A 22,566-nucleotide genomic window follows, 5' to 3' on the forward strand; every position below is an offset into this window, starting at 1 on the left:
ACTAATTAAATTCTGTAATCGGTTAGTATTTGAGCCTAAGGCAACTCATTAATGCACATAACTGAAATAATCTCTCTAGCAACTAAACGAGCGCCTGATTTGCAAGCAGTCCTAGAATCCTAACCGCTTTCACCGGCACAGAAGGCGTCAATTATGCGCTGTCTCCACAATCAGTGTAATTGCGGGCCGCGTGTAACGACAGTGATGCGAATTTTAACACTGCACTCAGGGTGTCGATTAAAATTAGGTATTTCTAACTGGTGATACATAAACTTATGAGGACCTAGAAGGTTACTTATTTTTATGTAAGTATTAAAAATTGTAAGCTTCTAATAAAAGAGCTGTTTTAGAATTCTAACTACTTTTACTGGTACAGAAGGCGTCAATTATGCGCTGTCTCTACAATCACTGTAATTGCGTACCGCGTGTAACGACAGTACAGCGAATTTTACACTAAACTCAGGGCGTCGATTTGAGATCGCTTTTAGTTAAGTATTTCTAACAGCTCATAACACAAACATAGGAAGATTAATGCCTTCTTTTTCAGTGTAAAAAAGTGAGAGCTTCTAATTTAGAAGCAGTTTTAGAATCCTAACCGCGTTCACCGGCACGGAAGGCGTCAATAGGCTACTTGACCCTTTTTTAAAGTCTGTCTTATATGATATATGATTAAGTACTGTCCAATTAACCGAAATAAAATATTAACATATTTTATTATGACTTAAAACCAGCAAAAAATATTTTTAAAGTATAGTTTTACGTAATCAGGTGAAAATAACACAGTCATGTGAATCTATAGATTATCTGGGCGTCAGGTCATTCTATTCGAAAACAACATTTTCTGACTTTTTAAGTTTGGAGGAATAGAGTTCAATGTGTCAGTTATTGTTTTGACATACAGTAAGATTCGAATACGATGACGTCACTACATCGCTGACAGCGTTTTCGGTGGCCAAAATGAATAAAAAATTACACACATTTTGTAATCAAAAATACGTAGTCATCATACACTTTTAAATATTGTTTTTTTATGTCAAATACTACAGAAGACAATCATTTATTATATTTAAATCTTTTATTTATAATATCAATATCGTGTATTATGTTATGTAATTTAAAAGACTATCAGCACGGTAATTTGTTAACCTGCGACCGATCGATCTCGAAGGTCCAGTCTGAAAACCAGCGCTAGGCCTTCGGTTTGGCACATGTTGAGATTGGAACCTATTGCCAATATGTATGTATATATTACTTGTCTACTTAGTTAAGTAACATTAAGTATTAAAATATGTACAGCATGTAAGGTTACTTTTAAGTTTTTTTCTTTTGAGGCAATAAATAAATTCTTATTCTTATTTATTGTGCCAAATTCGATATGAGTCTAGTAGTCTATTATTTATGCCTTCATAATCAGCGTGATTGCGGACCGCGTGTAACGACTATGTAGCGAATTTTAACACTGCACTGCACATACATATACTTAGGAGAATTAATGCCTGAAGAGATACCTACATCGTTTTCAGTCTCAATTGTGAGCTTCTGATTTAGTAGCAGTTTGTAGAATCCTAACTACTTTTACTGGTAGGTACAGATATCGTTAATTATACGCTGTCTCCACAATCAACGTAATTGCGGACTGTCTTGCGGAATGTTGTCGATTAGAGATAGCTTTTTAATTAGATATTATAACTGTGATACAAAAACTTCGGATGGATGAAGCCTTGAAGCCTCTGAACTGAAGGGATTATCTCCGAATTAACATTTTTGCCGCACAAGAAAATTGTAAGTAATGTTGGAATGAAAGGTAGGTTAGGTTAGGTAAGTAGGTAGAAGCCTTTAATCCGCTAATAATGCTCAGTTTTTTACTGTTTTTTTTTTGCAGAAACATGCTTTTTAGCGGAGCATCTGCCTTAGTGACGCTCGAAGCTAAGGTACAAAAAATATGTTAGGTAACTCCACACTCACGGTCAGTGGATACGCGTACTAAGTGTTGAGAGAAGTTGTCTCTATGATGTAAAAAAAAACTGCAGCCTCGCAGCATCCAAGATTTTATTACCCAGGTTACACCCTTGTACTGCATCCGCGGCGCTTAACGATCGTTTGTCCAAATTGGCTTACAGCTGTTATGCACAAGCGCTCTTGCGGCAACTTTAAACTGCCCCATCTTCAACTTTTAATTGACGCCCATTACAATCCTGGTTATGGGATGAACATCTTAATTGTAGTTTCTGAGTAAAAGTACGTAATGGGCTGGCCGCTTTGTTCTAATAATAGTTATTAATTATTATGAATGGAGGAAGCGCTTTAACAAGTAGAAATAGATGCTATTTGCTCACTACGATTGTTGAAGCGGAAAAATCTGGTGGAATAGAATTTCTGTGTAAGTTTACTGAAATAGATACTACCTAATTGGATGTATAGGTAGCTTATTTGTGGTTTAGACACTCGGTGAAATTGGCGTTTTAAATACTCAATAAAGTTACTGTTTACAAAACTTGCTGTTACTGGAACTGAATTACGGGTAGCCGTTTTAAATTAAATAATATCATGTTATTTATAAAAAAATGTCTAACAGAAAAAAAAAGGTTGCACAGTATACAGGGTGTCCCACGGCTATGCCACATGGAGGGAAAGTACCTTAAATATTTTGCTGAAAGTAGACTATGTTATTTTTAAAACTTGAAAAAGTTTTAGCAGAGAGACTTAACGTCACCCAGCAGCAGTATGCGTCCGTAATGATTTTGCAGCTTGCTGTACAGTACTTATATACCTATATGGATTATTAAGGACATATGTTGGTACTCGTAGGTAGGTACTTTAATGTAATTACAGTAAGGTACAGCGGGGCAAATCTCGACTGGGAGGCAAATGTAACTGGTCCATTTTTTCCATGTTTTACAATGTTTGCATTATTAAATAGAGTGACCAGTGGTTATGTATGGTAGGCGTGTTCAGTGGATACATGTAGAACTCAACATCATAGTGTAATAATGGAAATAATGGATTAGTTACAATTGTCCCCCAGTCGAGATTTGGCCCGCTGTACCTTACATATTTATATAGGCTACTAGACTCATATCGAATTTGGGATAATAAATGATTATCTTTTGTAGCATTTGACATAAAAAAACAATATTTATAGAATTTGGGTGTTAAAAGTGTATGATGACTACGTATTTTCGATTAAAAATGTGTGTATTTTTTTATTTATTTTGGCCACCGAAAACGCTGTCAGCGATGTAGTGACGTCATCGAATTCAAACCTTACTGCATGTCAAAACAATCACTGACATATTGAACTTTATGCCTTCATACTTAAAAAGTCAGAAAATGTTGTTTTCGAGTAGAATGACCTGATACACTATAAATTAACATGACTGTGTTGTTTTCGCCTGATTATGTAAAAGTATTTAAATAAATATTTTTTGTTGTTTTTAAGTCATAATAAAATTATGGTAATATTTTATTTCGGTTACATGGGTAAAACACGAGAATCATTTTCACTTTTTCCTCGGCCTTTCTAAACATTAACCCGAATTATAAACTTAGAATTCAGCAGAATTTGTCCTTGCATAGCATAAAAACTGTTCCCATGGCCATTTTCTAATAAAAAAATAGTAACAGCCGCATTTCCGTTAGGCTCGTAAATTCCCGGCCATAAATAATAGTTCCCGTTTTATGGGGCAAATCGAGGCTTTTAACGCGACCACGTGCTCTAAACACGGCTTTCTATTATGTAACATATTAGTTTCCTACAAAATTGTATCATAGTATGTATTTACATTGTTATTTTTTGAAAAAGAGGAACGCAATTATCTAAAGAACCTAGCTTGGGCCCATTTCACGAAGCTACAAGTTGCAATTTACAAGTGGAAGTCAATGTTTAATATGACAAGTTGGAATGAGACTTCCGCTTGTAACTTAGATTTTAGATTTTTAAAATTAAATGGCCTCAGTCCCATTGGTGGGACTATTTTGCCAGTGTCAAGGTGATATAAGCTAATTGTTTTAAGATTTTGGTACGGTAAGTACGACAGTGTTCGGTAAGTTGGCACTTGTAAATTGATAGCTAGATTTTACAAGGGCACGTGGACTATCGGCCGTTGACGACAAAAAAGGGGCTAAACGCGTTTCGAGATTAATTCTTCATCAGCTTCTCACTATAACATTAGTTTACTGCATAATAAGCTATCGATATTACACTTTAAACAACATTAATGAGCAAAAGAAGGAGAAATTATTCACGACACAATACCGCTAAGATGGCGCCCGTACCGGAAGTCCGCTTGTAACTTGTAACTTTCAGTTTTGAGAAATGGGCCCCTTGACTTTTTGACGCTTTAGAATAAGTTAGGTGCTGGTGACGTCAAAAGCGAGTACTTAAACGATGCCATCGCGTTTCTTTTTTTTTACTCAATGGAGCGACCATATTTTGTTATTTTCTATCGCCGATAGCTCATCGCTTCCTCCCTTTGGGTAGGTCATTTTTTTTTATGGGATAGGAGGCAAACGAGCAGACAGGTCGCCTGATGGTAAGCGATCACCGCCGCCCATGGACACCCGAAACACCAGAGGTGTTGGAGGCGCGTTGCCGGCCATAGCGTAAACGCCACCGTATGGAGATATTGGACAGCGTCCTCTAATCTGTTACTTATTAGAATCAAATATGGATTTTCCGTCATCTTTACAATATCGAGTAACGTACTTTAACACGTCAAAAACTTATTGTAGACGCTAAGTTTTCATAACCTAACCACAAAATTATTTTGAAAAAAAAACCCCCGACATAGTGGATCGATTTTCATGAAACATGGCTAAGAACACGAGACTAACTCAGCTTTCAAACAAAAAAAAACTAAATCTAAATCAGTTCGTCCGTTCGGGAGCTACGATGCCACAGACAGACACACACGCCGACAGACACACATACAGACAGACAGACACGTCAAACTTATAACACCCCGTCGTTTTTGCGTCGGGGGTTAAAAATACAATGCATGGATTTTTACATTTTACCTTAAAACTCTGAGGATAGGTATAACAGGGTACTTTTGCAGTTATTGGCTCAATGAATCGGCTACCTATATAAATGACATTTTTTTTTTCAAATGTTATCGCCTCCGCTCGTAGCACATCGCTGATTTTTAGTGCGGTGCAGTGCCTCTCAGTGTCTCTGACTTCAAACCGATATTATAACTGTTAGTTTATGTTATAATATCTGTTCATGTTTCCATATAACTGTGAAGCCAAATGAAATATAAATATGAATAGAAATGGAAATAAATACAATGTTAATGTGACTGTTAATTGTTCTAATTTTATTTTATTTTATAATTTTATATGAATCAAAATGTTTTAAGTTTTTAAAATTTTAATCTGATGTATAATTTAAAAAAATGTACTTTATTTTAACTATTCTATTGTATTCTAGTGTATAATTGTATGTGCCTAATCTATAATAAATAACCTAGTTTTAAGCTAAATGTATTATTAACAAAAATATGGGTCGATAGACCTGAAATAAAGAATTTCAATTTCAAATATTATAACCGTCCTTTCCACCGTCGTCAAAGTTCTGAAATGTCAAAACCATTTGGGATTTGTTAATAAAAAAAATACCTCGACTTGCTAAAGTCACAAAAATAAAACAAAAAATATATATGTGTGGATCAAAATAACTGACAACGCAGTGATTTTAATCTCAGTTAAAATTCCTGGGATTCCTTGGGTTTTTTTTTCTCATAGTCGAATTGAAAGAAATTTGACATGCTGCTTCTGTGTTGTCTCACTTCCGCACAAAGGTTACCAAATCAGGAAGAGCGAGACACATTATTTATCGAAGGAGAATACTGTAATTATATTATTTTTACAAAATGAAGTCTTTGCTTATGTTTGTTTTTATTAAAAGCCGCACTTCGAAATCGCATTCCCGAAATGACTCTTTCTGAGAATTCGGAACTGCCAAATAAAAACCTTCTTATAAAGTATATTTCCTATAACGGTTTTTAATTAAAATATTTTGTGTATTTTGATTCTTTTTTCGATTGGATATTTTTAATAACATAAATGGAAAATACAATATAATAATACATTAAGTAATAAAAAGTAATGAATAATAATTAAGTAGAATGCACTTAAATCAAAAACTAATCTAAATTAAACTAAATCTTAAAACTAGCAAAATGAAAAGATATAATAAAATTAAAATAAATAAAAACTATCTAAGGTCCCCCAAGTCCGTCCCCTGTGGAAGTGTGCCCATGAGGCTGGCTACATTCCCTCGCTGAATAGCAATGCCAATTCTTTGGCCAAGGAATGAGCCAGCCCTAGGGTCACCTGAGGTCTCCCGGAGTTTTTTTTTAATACGCGGAAAAAATTTAAGGGCATCACCGCTCCATGGCCCTAGGGTTTCCACCGCAAACGCCGCAAATATGTGGTTGTGCAGGAGACCGGCATATTTGCGACGTTTGAGAGCTTCGGCCGCTGCCGCCGCCTCGCCAGCCTTCCGTGAAGTGGAAGCTAGATGGGATGGCGCTAAGGTATCCACACACGTGGCATCCCAGATAAGCGGCCGTCCCATCTGCCAAGGGATGAGTGTTATTCCATCGGGCCTCTTGCCATCGTCGCGCGCCAGGTCAGGTGGTTCCAATGTGGCCGGCACACCTACGCTAGCAAGAGCCCGACGGATCACGTCATTTAGACTGGCATGGCGGGACAGGCGGCCGGCACTCCTGCGGCAGGAGAGGCCATGCGAGCCTAGGCTGTCTACTTGTGAGCCGCAGGGATAGGGGGTTTTCACATTTTCATTTACACACGAAGCAAGTAATTTTTAGAATATCTTTATAAATAATAATAATAAATAAATATTATAGGACATTCTTACGCAGATTGACTGAGGCCCACGGTAAGCTCAAGAAGGCTTGTGTTGTGGGTACTCAGACAACGATATATATAATATATAGATACTTATATACATAGAAAACATCCATGACTCAGGAACAAATATCTGTGCTCATCACACAAATAAATGCCCTTACCGGGATTCGAACCCGGGACCGCGGCGTAGCAGGCAGGGTCACTACCGACTGCGCCAGACCGGTCGTCATTTGAAAACATAGTCTTCTTAGCAATATATCCTAATTATCCTATCTAGGTACTTTACTTTTCCTTCATGTGTCATGTCTTGGGACGCTGTGTAAGATGGGAAATTTAAGAAAACCTAGACGATGGTCAAACGTGATCTCATTAAATATTGATATGGATAAAATTTAAAGCCTTGGTTAGAACGGATCTGGAAACTGGTACCCTTGTTCAAAACTAATTTGAAATTTATGAACTACGACGGTTGAGTGGCCAATAAATACCCTGAAATATTGTACAAGAGGCCCCAGGTAGCCATGGTTACGTTAACGGGGCTCCTAAGCCGACCCGAAATGTCATTTATTTATAAGTTTCGATTATTGCTTATTTTCAGTTCCCGGAGCTTCATGCCTAGAAATATTAGCAGTAGCAATTTATCTAAATCCTCTTCAGTATTTAAAAGGATAGCTATTTTTAACAAGTAACATTTCCGAATAGTTGTTCCTATTTATCCACGCAGAGATCCAATCCCATACATCAAATCTTCATCATATATCCCTATAATCATATCATATAGTGATATTTTTTGGCTTAATTAAGGTTCCGTACCAAAAAGGTACAAAAGGAACCATTATGGTGCCGCTCTGTCCGTCTGTCTGTCTGTCCGTCTGTCACATTACTAAACATCTCGAGAACTACTTATGCTATCGGTATGAAATTTGATATAGTTATGAACATTGTTAACCTTTACAAATTGAATGTATTATTTTTTTAAATTTAACAGAAAATGGCCAAAATGAAAGGGGGGCAAACTGTAAATTTCAAGTTACTAGGTCAAGTGGGGTATCGTTAGAAAGAGCTTAAACTGTACTTGATATGTATAACTATTTTTTTATAATTTTTTTTGTTGTGGAAATGTTTTTTGAAGGAAAATCTAAATACATACAATCCCCCCCCCCTCTCCTTACCTCCGAAGTTTACCAACATAAATTTATGTATTTTTTATCGAACGTGGTTATTATAACGAATATTACAGGAAATATAAATTCGTCCAGTTATCTTGAAAACTTTTTTATTTATTTATAAAAAACCTTTCAGATTTGCATTTTCGATTTCAACACCCTTGCGGGTGTTTATTAAAATCGGTTCACGCAATATATAATTAGCCTATAAGAATCATCTTCCATACTAGCTCGCGCACGTTTACTTAATTTGCCGATAGATGTCGCTGTACGTTGAACGCTCATTTCCTACATCGCGTTTTTCCTGATATAATAAGGTCGGTTCAGGAGCGTGTAGAGCGAGCAGGAGCGGACGATGTCTAACAACAATGAAATTGTATACTTATTTATTATTATTTACTTAAAATATTACTTGTTTATGTGGGAAATTGAATCTTGAGGGATTTAGTCAAGTCTGTAGAGATGATTCAACTTAAGTTTGTACGGAACCCTCGGTAGGCGAGTCCGACTCGCACTTGGCCGGTTTTTATTTTTTACATTTAATTTAATTACTTACATATACATTTAATTTATTTAGATTTAATTATATTGTATTATTTAATGTACTATGGGCTCAAAGTTTTTTTTTATATTCACTCGCATAATAAACATTCTGTTCATGGGTATATAAGATCATTTCAATTTAAATAATTTAAAAAAGCTATCGTGATACCGTTACAGTAGAACTAATACTTATAATTACTTTTTTAACAAAAAATAAAACCGCCTTCAAAAAAGCGTGTTACAAAATACGGAGAAACTAAAAAGCCAAAAATAATAAACCTTCGAATTCAGATTTCTTATCGGATTGCAATAATCTAAACATCCAAATTATAAACAAATCAATTATTTTTGTAGTCGGTACCAGACCTGTTCGTCGCCTTGCTATTTCCTGTTTGCCCCACCCAACCATACGCAGGCTGGCCCCGACTCCAAAAATAATTGATTTGTTTATAATTTGGATGTTTAGATTATTGCAATCCGATAAGAAATCTGAATTCGAAGGTTTATTATTTTTGGCTTTTTAGTTTCTCCGTATTTTGTAACACGCTTTTTTTGAAGGCGGTTTTATTTTTTGTTAAAAAAGTAATTTATTTGTTGATTTTTAGTGGTTCCTAGTGATATTATATGTATCAGTCCGAATATATGTACAGTAGTGAAAGAATTATCCTTTAACTCCTAACCATTGAGGAGTTGACCTTCCATCATCAGCTCAGCCACATAAAATTATTACCATCAGGCGTAAATACTGGTGTACCTTTGAAAAATACACTAAAAACATTACATGTGCCTATAACATTTGAAGAGTTCCCTCGATTTCTCCAAGATCCCATCATCAGACCCCGACTTGGTGCCAATGGGACCATCTCGGGGTTATACCCGTTCGATCAAAAAAAAAATTTTGAAAATCGGTCCACGATTCTCGGAGATATCGAATAACATACATACAAAAAAAAAAAAAAAAATTCAGTCGAATTGAGAACCTCCTCCTTTTTTGAAGTCGGTTAAAAATAAGTTTCGTTCAGGCAATAGAAATGAGATTAACTGCATAATATACTTATCAGAAAGCTATCAGCATTAATTTCACGATAGACCATCTATAAGCTCATCTCAGACGTCAGGTCAGGTCGCTCACACTGTGTCTGAAAGACGCTGAATCATTGTCGATCGGCGTTCTCGCTTCATCATTCTAGTTATACAAGGTCGTATCTCACTGAGACTCGCATAGACAATAACGTCTCTTTTTATTACAGGGTTATCTCGCCCGTTGCGTAGCAGAGGACGTGCGTAACGACGGGCCACGCCCCCTCAGCGTCTTCTGTGAACGCAACTGAAAGATGCGCGCGCAATTGCCCCTGAGTTAGGGCGAGGATACATGGAGCTAAGATTGTTGTTACTGACATTAGGGTAATAATTGTAATAAATGCAATTTGCATGGGATTACGCGAGGTGTTGGATTTACGATAGGCCGTTTACAGGTGCATAAATGGACTATCTCTGGCTGTAGGTAACCTATAGGTATTTAAGAATCACGATTGACGTTAGTTTAAGTTTGTACTAAAATGATCAAGTCAATATTATATTTATGCCGAAGTTTAGCCATAGATTTATCTTTGTCGCTTACTATAAACACGACATTTGTATTTTTAAAAAAACACGAAAAATTTACGAATAACCTTTCAAGTGACTTTTCTTTAGAACAAGACAAGTGTCAAAGCTCCTAACTCCAAAATACGTATAATTATAAAAACGCATTATGATGCTTACTTATGTACCTTAACCTATCCAAATGTTCAGCTGAATTAAAATGCATAGGTACCTATAATTAAGAGAATGAAATGCTAAGTTAGGCACCTAACACTAAAAACATTGTAAAAAGCAAACAAAGCAGATGTGCACATGTAAAATACTATGATCGTCACGTATATTAAGGTAAGGATGGCATGTATGTATGTATGTTCCAAACCTTGACGTCAAGATTTTTTTTTTAGATTTCTCACATCGTGGGCTATCAGAATATACCCCATGTAGGTATATTAGGCGATTTGTAGCAGCATTTTATCTCGCTGTGATGCCATGTGATAAACCGCAAAATTTTAGATATGCTTAGAATCAGACTATGACCCTTTCATTCTGGCATTTGTAACCTTTTACAATTATTACAATAAAGATAGTTTAGGTGCATCTTATAAGTTGAAAAAAAAGGAGGTACCTAGCAGCAGCGGCTGGTTCAGCCGATTCCCACCGGTTTGCCGAAAATTTATTACTAATAAAGTACCTAATGTTAAGGTAGGTTTCTTTTTGCTCAGTCTTGCCTAGCAGATTTTTATCAGCCGCCTCTGGTACCTTTAAGCTGATTCGAATTAAACAATTACGTGGGTATTGATGTAATTATGGGCGCGGTGTTAATGAGGATAATTGTAAAACAAATCTCCGGAAGCGGAAAATAATTTGACTTCTGATTTACGTAAAATATGTAAATTGATTAACATAACATAGGTATGAATGACTTAAGTACCTACCTATAACTTATTATGAACTGAAATTGTTAATAATAAAAGGGCAAACAAACAGTACCTATAAAAAGTTTAATTTTGATAGTCCTAACCCAATTGTCTAAGCACGAAAAAAAGTTACAAAGATTTGACAGAATTAAATGAAGTAAAAATTTCTCCAAAACACCTCAAACGAATATTGGCCCGCCCCCAAAAAATGAACGATTGCAGATCCATCTGCGCACGATGATATTCTTTGGCAATCAGTACAGTACATCGAACCGTGCACATGTAAACGCTCCCTTATGATGTCTCGTACGTAGGATGCGTTGGAAAAATCTCTAGCTAGAATCGGCAGCGCCGCGCCACGGTTCGGTCGCCGAAACTAACCGAACGTCACGCGAGCGCGCCCGATCCCGTCGCCATCTAGCGGCGCACCGCGCACCCCGCTCGCACCTGCCCGCTGCTGCCCGCCAGCCGACATTCTCTGTCGCGCTTGCACCAGGGGCACGTAAAAATAACCTCAAAAACCTAATCACTGACCAAAATATTGCTATTTCGCACAGTACTAACAGTGACAACAACTATTGTGGAAAATAACAGTGTTATACTAGTGATGTACTAAAGACCAGCTGCTGTGAATGTTTCAAAAGTGTACGTTTTAGTGATTTTTGGCCAATCGAAAGTTTCCTGAGGACGTTACTCGTATCGGTGGGCTGTCATTGACAGCCCCCCCAAAATATTGTGCCAATATGTGGTGGTTAATTTTATTTTGTGTTATAAATATTCAGACTTTTGGAGTTAAAGCCGATATTGGATTGATTTCATCAAACAGTAAGTGTTGTTGTTTGTTTATTTATTAGGTAAATAATTAGATACGAATCTGATTAAAAACATCACCTGATCGCACGCAAATGAGTCAAGCGCGCTGTGAACATCTGTATGTAAATAACGTTGTCTTCAAAAATAACCTGACCATGCACTTTAGCGGTCTGATAATAGTATCGTTCGGATATGAGCATCTTGTTTGTTTCTGATTCTGACAACCTCCAAGCGTACCCAACCAGGTAGAAGTTACGTCTGTAACGAATACACCTTTTATTTTACCGTAGTTTTTATTGTTACAGTTTGTATATTTACGCTAGATAACTGGTTCACCTGCGGCCATACACGTGGTGCTGTAATTATCGTCATTACGATATTTACATTCTTGATTCTCACTTGAGCCTTGGCGGAGACGGTGTTCACTCTGCGTAATTCGACATTGATAAACTAGTCCCTTGGAATCTGATAAAGATACGCGCGAGAGCGAGATCCTCATAAAGACATTAATTGACTATGCAGGTAGGTTCTAGACAATTTATACATGATAATACAGTTGAAAACCCTTGTTTTTGAAGAAGAATGTTACGGGATAGTGAATGAATCTAGATTTTAGACATAAATAAGTTGAAGAACAGTTTTTTCCCGCTTGTTTTCTCAAAGTCTAGACACCTACCTACGTATTTGAGCAAATAGAGACCTTCAACTTTTTATCAAACAGGCCCTGACCAAGCTAAGTTGGCAGCGATTACAAGTTAGACAAAATCGTATTAAATTTGGACGTTAAAAATACTACTAATACCTAACTGGTAACTATCAATATCGTTGCCAACGTAGCTAGGTTTTACTCGATCTTGTTTTTTCCTACGTAATAAGTCGTAGAGATGCAGTACTAAAACGTAGGTAAGTACCTAAATAATAAAGTAATAATTATAATGGTAATGACCACATAACTAATGTCAAAAAAAGGCAATCTTACTCCATAAATAACAATGGATGAAATGAATCTGTCTAATAGGTACCCTATCTAGGAATCCACATTAGATACGGTGTCATGTTCATACTTAATAGGTACTATGTCAGAACATACTCGTAGTAACTTGTTTGCTAAATAGGTGAGGCATAACTAACAGATAAGGCATTGTGTTAGGTACCTATACCTACCTATAATATTGGCTAGTAAGATATGTGAACCTTACTTGCTTTATATAACATTGGGATAAGTAATATTGCCTTCGGTTACCGCGATAGTTACTCATTAAATAAAACTATGGATACGCGATATAATCCGTTTCCATAGTTTTATTTCATTGGAATAAGGTTTATAATATTCAGACTGTCACATAATAGGATACTTATGTAATTCTAGTTTGCAAAACACAAGGCTAAGGTGTCGAATAAAGCAAAATCGTGCGATGTTCCCATTCAAGGCCTCATGTGGTTTGAGTCAACAAGACGCGGTGTCACTTTGCAATGAACTGATAAAGGAAGTAACTATACAAGGCGTGCCACTTCGTTTCTGCGTTTTACCTCAATGTATCAATAGTTGTTATGATCACGTAAGTCATACAACAATTTTGTCAGTATTATTCTGCCTGGATTACGTAATTTCATAGGCAATATGGTTACCACGGGTGCATTGACGTTATTCGCTAACCTCTGCGAAAATTAAGGCACCCACTATCTTATCTTAAAGATCTTTTGTGTAATTACCCTCTACGATCCTAAGATCCTTCAGCTATTCATGAGCTTCTCAACCATCTCCATGTGTCTGACGATGAGGCTATTAGGTAGCTCTCTAAAGTTCTTAAGTTCTTCCAGGCACCCACTATCAGTCCGATGGCCAGCAACGACAATGCATTTTTGTTTGCCAATGCTTTGCCACTTCAAGCCTTCGAGGGGTAGCCGTTAGTATAGAGCACGCCACTGAGTACCGAGGACACTGTCTTCTGTGTATTTGTATGGAGGACGCCACACACACTTGTCTCCCAAACACCATCTATGGAGATTATCTTTTACCTAACCAACACCCGTCCTAAGTAGTAGTAGTAACTCTTTATTGTACAAAAACACATTAAAAAATAGCATACATTGAGATGTGAAGTACAAATGCGAACTTATCTCTTTGAAGGATTTCTAAGTCTATTGAGAGCTTTCCAGACAGTCCACTTTTTCTATCCCCTTGGAGGCAGACGTTCTGTTCTCGCCGTCCGACGAACTGACAGTCAGAGGGCGCCTTTACTTTAATACAGCTCCCTCTCAGTAACCTGCCAGTACGTTCAGTGAATATTCCGTGGTGTAAATTTAACAGATCTGACAAAACATTACACCGCAACACAATCTGATCTGACGGATCTTACAATCGACCGCCGACAATTCAGTCATCAATTCTTCATTCTAATTTGCTTAGTTTTGCAGATGACATGAAAATTTTTGCCAAAATTGATACGCTCGCTGATGCACATGCTCTGCAATCCGATCTATGCCGACTTGACAGCTATTGTGCGGAAAATAAGCTAGACTTAAACCCCTCCAAATGTTTTACTGTAACCTTTTCTCGCAAACGTAACACAATTGATGCTTCATATTCATTAAAAGGTAAGAAACTACAAAAAGTGGAGAGTATGAGAGATTTAGGAGTCATTCATGACTCCAAGCTTATTTTCAATGACCATATTGATAGTATTGTGTCTAAGGCAGCGTTCCCACTTTATGCGTCGCGTGTCTCGGGGCGCGCAAGGGGCGTCCGCGCCACGCCGCTTAAGTGTAATTCAAAAAACGTCTCCTCAGTACATTTTGTATAGGAAAGACGTAAGCGGTAAGACGCGCCCCAGGTGGCGTGGCGGCGGCGGGGCGCGCGCCTTACGTCCTTCCTATACAAAATGTACTGAGGAGACGCTTTTTGAATTACACTCAGGTGGCGTGGCGCGGACGCCCTTTGCGCGCCCCGAGACACGCGACGCATAAGTGGGAACGCTGCCTAAAGCCGCTAAATCACTTGGATTTATAATGCGTAGTTCTGTTAGCTTCACTCGTCCTAAGACCCTTAAAATTCTATATTGTGCTTACGTGCGAAGCAAGCTTGAATACGCGTCTCAGATTTGGAATCCTCAATATCAAATATACGTTGATAGGATTGAGCGATTACAAACTAAATTCATGAAATTTCTCTGCTTTAAAATGCATATAAATTATAGATCTGCCGATTACTTTAGACTATGTAAAAAACATCATTTAATACCGCTCGTCAAGCGCCGTGAAATTGCGGACATATTGTACTTCATAGGTATTATTAAGGGCCATGTTGATTGCCCTAGTTTACTTAGTAAAGTCTCTTTGTCTATTCCAACTAGGAGGCTAAGACATTTTCGTCCCATAAATATTAACCAGGCTTCCACCAATTATAGGAGGAACAGTTTTTTGTACAGGGCAGGCATTAGTGTAAATAAAGTAATACGTGAAGTAGATTTTGATATATTCAGTGATAGCATATCAGTAATAAGAAATAAGTTGATTAGTTTTTATATGGGCGATAATTCTAGCGCAGGTTTGGGCTCGGTTTATTAAATTTAAATGTAGGTAACGCGACACTAGTTCTTTTCCTTTTTTTTTCTCTTCTTCTTCTTGGCTGGACACGCTATTGCGTATCTTGACATCAAATTGTAATAATTACATAGGTATATACATTGTACACATTCCTAAGCTTGGCTGTGGCTGTAGGTACTTGCACGTTTGTAAGATAGGAAAGATTTTGGTTTTAATCTGTTTTTTATAAGTGAGAACCTGTAATTGGCTTTGTAATTTTATTTTGGATTGTATTGATAATTTCAGCTGTTGGTTTTCCATGTATGTAATAAAAAAATAAAAATAATAAAATAAAATCAATGTCAGATAAAATTACGACTTGCCTTCAGAATAGGCGATGGATGCAAAATATGCAATTTTGCATCTTGTACCTATGTTATGACGTAACTTCATTGCTGACGTCTAGTTATCTATTTTTAGAGAATTTGCACTGGCATTCCTATCCACGAGTCAGGCAGTCAGGCGCATATGTTTATTTATTACTAAACAAGTATTTAGATTCGGACAGCATTTTACTATTTTACAAATAACGGATTACTTACTAAGTAGAACTATTTAATGTTGCCCTTATTGCCTAATTATCCGTATTAAGACTATTAAGACACAAAACAAAATATATGGGGCGCCACTCGAAACTTCCGAGTTGCGGCGGAAGATGAACTATCGCGTGAGTTTTTTCACCTTTTAATTTCCCATGTGCTAGAAAAATCTTCGGATATACTAGATATTTTGTGAAAATTCTACTGACAATGAATAATGCCGGAAAACGATAACTTCCTTACATTTGAAAATAAACTATAATTAGACATGATACGTATTTTTTAGTTTTGGTACAACAAATTAAAATAATGTTATTGGTGGAATGAACAATGAACTGTGTCGCCTCGCCTGTGGTATTTCCGGAAACTACCTAACCTTCAAGAAAAGAACGTATACATCCATCTCAAAGATGAAGATTCTCAAAGATGTACGTTCTTTTCTTGAAGGTTAGGTAGTTCTTGATCATCATCTCAAAGGCCGGCGAAGCACTTCAGGTTCTTTGGTGTTGCCACAGAACACCCCACTAGAAGCCTATTGCAAGCGATATTGTTCGAGACGCAAATCACCAATCCTTGCGGGGTGAGGCGGGAGCGCCCGGTGCTGCCATTGGTCGTTTCAAATAATGGCGCACCTTTACGCTTAGCCGTAGGGATGGGAATGGGACATGTCTATTATAGACAATGGTACCGGTACCAGTACTGTGGTGAATTTGTTTAGCAACAAATTATAATATTATAGCAGTTTTTCTAACTTATTTATATTTCTTTAGTTATAAAGTATTATTTTTACAAGTAATGGTAAGAAATGCGCAAGTTAGGCGTTTTTGCAAGCTTTTATTTAACTTGCAATGTTAGTATCATGCGACTTTTAAAGCAGATATTTTTAAACGATTGAGCTGAAATTTTGCACACATAATTGTGTAAATCATGTGACGATGCAATATTATGGTATCATGGAGCTGATCTGCTGATGGACCAGAAACGTGGCCATAGATTAAATTTCATATCTGATTATGATGTTGACCTCAATTCTAATAAGGCCTAGTTACCCTTCAGGTTAGAAGGTCAGATGGCAGTCGCTTTCATAAAACTAGTGCTTACGCCAAATCCCGGGACTAGTTGCCAAAGCGGACCCCATGCTCCCATGAGCCGTGGCGAATGCTGATGCTGGGATAACGCAAGGAGGATGACGATTGTGATAGCACCTCAATAAAAATCATTCTACTAACTAATAACTAAACTGTGCATTTTTACTTACGTTTACTAAGTTAAATTACCAACTAAATATTCTAAACTAATCAATTAACTAAATAACACTACAAACTCTACAGATTCTAGATAATTTCACAATTACAAATCTGCTTTCTTTTATATTTCATAAAATGGTAGCACATGGTACGAACGGTAGTACGAAGTTCCCGCAACAGACATAAACTAACATGGCCCCATCCCTAGTCGTTTACGTGAAAGGGATAGCATATCGCATTGTTAACTAGGCAAAAAGGGATGGACGCGCCTCGGCGCCGCTCACTACAACCATATTGACCAGTATAAATGAACTCCGCGGATAATAAACAATATTCAACGAAATAATTAATTTGACTTAACTGTGGAATGTTATTCCATCTTTTTTATATGTGTTAGTAGCTATATATTGGGAGTTCTGGCCCACTCCTAATGCTCCAGCTTCGCTTCGCTCGCTGTCGCAGTCGTGGTCCAGACACTCCCAATATATAGCTACGTGCGTGGTTCAGAAACTCTCAGTATATAACCATCATTTGCAACGTTGGGATAAAATATATACTCTAAAGCTTATTAAAATATACTACTGGCATATTGTCTTTCAAGTTAGTTGCACGTGTCTATTGATAATATGAAGTTTGTAAAACAGTCTCAGAAATTGCAGTTGGATGCTGTTTGTTCTTTGTCCAAGAAACGCTATTTTCGACATGGCTCACTTTTACCTGACACCATACGCTGTATAATATGCGGCCCATCCAACTGTGGAAAAACAAATTTAATTGTTGGTTTGCTGCTACATGAACAAGGTCTACGCTTTGAAAATGTTTATGTATACTCTAAAACCTTATTTCAACCAATGTACCAATTTCTTGAGCAAGTTTTAAAACTAGTTCCATCAGTTTCATTTAAAAAATATAGTGTAAATGATGAAATCTTAAGTCCTCATATAGCAAACATGAATTCCATTATAATATTTGATGATGTTGCGTGTGAAAATCAAAATAATATACGAGATTACTTCGCAATGGGAAGACATAAAAATATAGATAGCTTTTATCTGAATCAAACGTATAGTAAAATACCTAAACAATTAATAAGAGATAATGCTAACTTAATCATTCTTTTTAAACAGGATGATATTAATTTAAAGCATGTTTATGATGAACATGTAGGAAGTGATATGTCATGGTCTCAATTTCGTGAAATGTGTGCACAAGTATGGAAGATACCGTTTGATTACTTAGTCATAAATAAAGATTGTAATAGAAATTCAGGATGTTATAGAAAAGGATTTGATACATTTATAATTCTAGATTAACTTGATATATAAAGGATAGTATTACATTAAAAACTTATTGTTGAAAATGAAACCATCCAGTTCAGACATGGAACATAAAATTAACGAAGAAAAAATATTTAAACATAAAGTACTCAAATCTGCTGAAGCAGTAAGAAAAAAGTTAAACGCATTCGTGATGTTAAAACAAACGATAATATGATGTTGGAAGCAATGTTAAAACCAATCACAGACCCACTTGGTGAAATGGTAAAAAAACATAGTAGTAATGATAACAATCTTAATATTAGTGCCTCAGATTTCGATAACGATAGGTTTAAATGGAATAAGTCGGTAAAAACTTTGAAATATAGTCCTTCAGAAGATGGGATGAAAGAAAGTTTGGATAATAAAACAATGCTGAGAAAGTCATTTGAATCTGAACCAAATTATAGTGAAAATGAATTAAATGATAGTGAATATAGTGATTCTTCATCTCAAAGAAGTGGGAACCAAAGTGATTCTGATACAACAAATAATGTATCATTTAGAACGTCAGACTCGTTTTATTCTCCTCGCGATGATCCTGCTTGGCAAAAACAATATTTTATCATGAATATTCCATTCGGTGTACGAAATGAGCGCGGAAAGCTAATGCTTGGATCTTACCCAATTTCTGTTAATGATGACAAACTCGTAATAGGTGGAGAAAGCTATTTTTTAACACGAGGCTTAAATGATTTGTTGTTTAAGAAAGTACCTGACTTAAAACTAGTAACTGAAGATGATAAACGATTGTATAAAACATTGTTATTGAAAACGAATGCACATAGACGTGACTTTGATCCAAATAAACCCATAAAAAGCAACAAGGGTATGAAATATTTAAACGTTATAAAACCCCTTTTCAAATTATCCAAACAACGCACAGTAAGTGAAGAATTATGTGTATCCGGTGAAGGTTTACCATCAATGAAAAAAGTAAAAAGAGATATTTCATATGTATATTGGGATGATCCAAACGAATTAGTAGACAGATTAAAACTGCTTATGGCATCGCGAGACGCTGGTAATACTGGGTTAGATAACGAAATCATATCCATAATTGAAGAATTACGTGAAGCAGGCTTGATAAATAATATATAAGTGAATACTCTTACCTTTCTAATCAGTCGAAGTTTGACTTTCAAGTAAAAAATGAATATAGACAAATTCGGACACCATGTTCATAAACGTTTGCGTACTGATGAAATCTCTGAGCTCAAGTACAAAGCTTTGCTTCGAACAGAAGCAGGAAATTTTGATCTAAAAACTGTTAGATTAAAAGGAGTTGTTAAACCATTATCTTCCGATGATGCAGTTAACAAACAGTACGTTGATGAATACATTCAAAACATGTACGAAAAGAAGTATATAGACTCTTTGTTTAACACAATAAATAATCAAATTCACCAACTCGTAACTCAGTTAAAACTGAACTTTTACACGAAGAAGGAGGTAGATGATATTTTAAAAAAAATAAATAATGGCAAAACAACAAATAGTGAACGAGATCCACCGGTCAGCGCGAAGAAATTTTAAGCGACGATCGGTTGTACTAAAAGAAATTGATGATTTATGGCAAGCTGATTTGATAGATTTACAAAAGCTTCATACTGTTAACAGAGGATATAAATATATTTTAGTCGTTATTGACACATTTTCAAAGTATGCATGGTGTACACCTATTAAGTCTAAAACTAAAACAGAAGTCAAAGATGCATTCGAACTAATAATCAAAACATCTAAACGGAGACCTAATAACTTACAAACTGATCTAGGAAAAGAATTCTACAATCATGAATTTGATTTCTATTTAAAATCATTAAACGTAAATCATTACTCAACTTATTCAATTAAAAAGGCATCTATCGTTGAAAGGCTGATAAAGACCATTAAGTTTAAACTCTACAAACATTTCAGTTTAGTTGGTAACTATAAATGGGTTGGTAAGCCATTAGACGATGTAGTAAAATCGTATAATCAGACCGTACATCGCACAACAAAAATGAAACCTATTGATGTAAATGTTGATAATGAAATGCAAGTATTAAAAAATATTAAAAGATCACAAGCCACTTTGTCTTATAAATTGAACAAATTTAATAAAGGAGATTGTGTACGCATTAGTAAGTATAAAAATGCCTTTCACAAAGGTTACACACCTAATTGGTCAACAGAACTTTTCACTATTACTCATGTGAATCGCACTCAACCTGTTACGTATCACGTTCAAGACCAGCATAAAAACACTATACTCGGTACATTTTACGAAGAAGAACTTCTGAAAACCAACCATCCAAACGTTTACCTTGTAGAAAAGGTTATTAAAAAAAGGGTAGAAAGTTGTATGTTAAATGGTTAGGCCTTGATGATAGCGAAAACAGTTGGATTGATAAAAGTGCCATTGTTTAATGTTATTTATATAATATCCTTTTAATGATAGTGTTATTATCTTACGGGATATGAAAGGGAGAGGACTCTTAAACAGCGCTATTAATAATTTGCCCTTCGAATTACACTTACCTGGTTATAACTATTGTGGTCCGGGAACGAAATTGCGCAAAAGGTTACAAAGAGGTGATAAAGGAATTAATGCGCTAGATAATGCGTGTATGAAACACGACATAGCATATGATAATTATTCTGATTTAGCTGGTAGACATCGTGCTGATTTAGAACTATACGAAATGGCGAAACAAAGAAGAAAGTCGAAAGATGCAGGGAGAGGAGAAAAAATTGCTTCATGGTTAGTTAGCAAAGTGATGAAATCGAAAATAAAGGCCGGTGCGGGTATAAAACCTTTTAAACGTTTTGTGTCCAAGATACGCACTGAATTAAAAAAGAAACCAAAAACAAAACGTAATATAATTGATCGAGCTCTTATTGCTGCGACAAAAATTTTCAATACCAATTCCAAGGTACGGGTACCTCGTATTATACCAATTCCAAAAACTGGAGGCTTCTTACCGCTGATACCTATTTTTGCCGGTCTGTCTGCGCTGGGATCATTAGCAGGAGGAGCTGCCGGAATTGCTAAAGCTGTAGGTGATTACAAAGCCGCCAGAAAAAATTTAGCGGAATCAGAGCGACATAACAAGATGATGGAATCTATTGCATTAGGAAAAGGCTTACACATTAAACCATATAAAAATGGCAAAGGATTATGTTTGAAAATTTCAAAAAACTAAATGAGAGGTTACCCAGGCGCGCTCTTTCAAATATTGATATTTTAAAACACTCATCTGATATTCCATATTTTCGAGGAGTTTATATGAGAGACAGTTTACCAAAGAGTCCTAAAAAGTAGAATGTGGAATTGTTAATTTGGACAGTTCTAAAAACAATGGTACACACTGGGTAGCCTATGTAAAAGATAATAATTATTGTGAATATTTTAATAGTTATGGAGACCTTCCACCTCCGCTAGAATTAAAGAGGTATTTAAAAAAATATGATATGTACTATAATTATGACACGTACCAAAAGTTTAACACTGTCAATTGTGGTCATTTATGTCTAAAATACTTAAAACAATATTGGTATAACCGTTTAAATATCATCGCACAATAAACAGTTTATCATTCTCACAATGTCTTTCACTTTGTCTATAACTGGAACATCTTCCACTCTGTTAACAAACTATTCACCAGCTCTTCAACTGGATGGTGAATATGAGTGTGGGCTATTGTATATGTCAACTTTTAATTCTATACCCAACATAGACAACAGAAATAATAAGTTATATTATGGTAAAAACAAAGTAATTAAAATTCCTGAAGGATCATATGAACTTCAAGATATTGACGATTACCTTAAAGAACATATTGAAGGATGCTCTTTTGCATTAACATGCAATAATAATACCTTAAAAACATCTATTTTATGCTCTGAAAATATTCATTTCAACAAAGAAGGCTCTATCGGTAATTTACTTGGCTTCGGTTCAGAATCCATTCAAGCTAATATATTAACCGAATCCCCTT

General features: G+C 36.0%; 1 protein-coding gene across 6 annotated transcripts in view; it reads left to right on the forward strand.

Moving 5' to 3' along the window:
- Positions 1–11,452: 11,452 nt before the first annotated feature.
- LOC125225190 (very low-density lipoprotein receptor) overlaps positions 11,453–22,566 on the forward strand; it is a 277,889-nt gene continuing 266,775 nt past the window's right edge. For 4 of the 6 annotated variants that reach the window (XM_048128777.1, XM_048128779.1, XM_048128776.1 and 1 more), the window contains exon 1: positions 11,461–11,911. In XM_048128777.1, the coding sequence (XP_047984734.1) occupies positions 11,830–11,911 (82 nt within the window). In that variant the 5' untranslated portion in view covers positions 11,461–11,829. Of the gene's footprint in view, positions 11,912–22,566 lie in introns of all 6 variants that reach the window. The other 2 variants (XM_048128784.1, XR_007176963.1) reach the window with 2 other exon arrangements.

The sequence above is a fragment of the Leguminivora glycinivorella genome, chromosome 4, assembly GCF_023078275.1.
Source record: "Leguminivora glycinivorella isolate SPB_JAAS2020 chromosome 4, LegGlyc_1.1, whole genome shotgun sequence".
NCBI classification, from domain to species: Eukaryota; Metazoa; Arthropoda; class Insecta; order Lepidoptera; family Tortricidae; genus Leguminivora; species Leguminivora glycinivorella.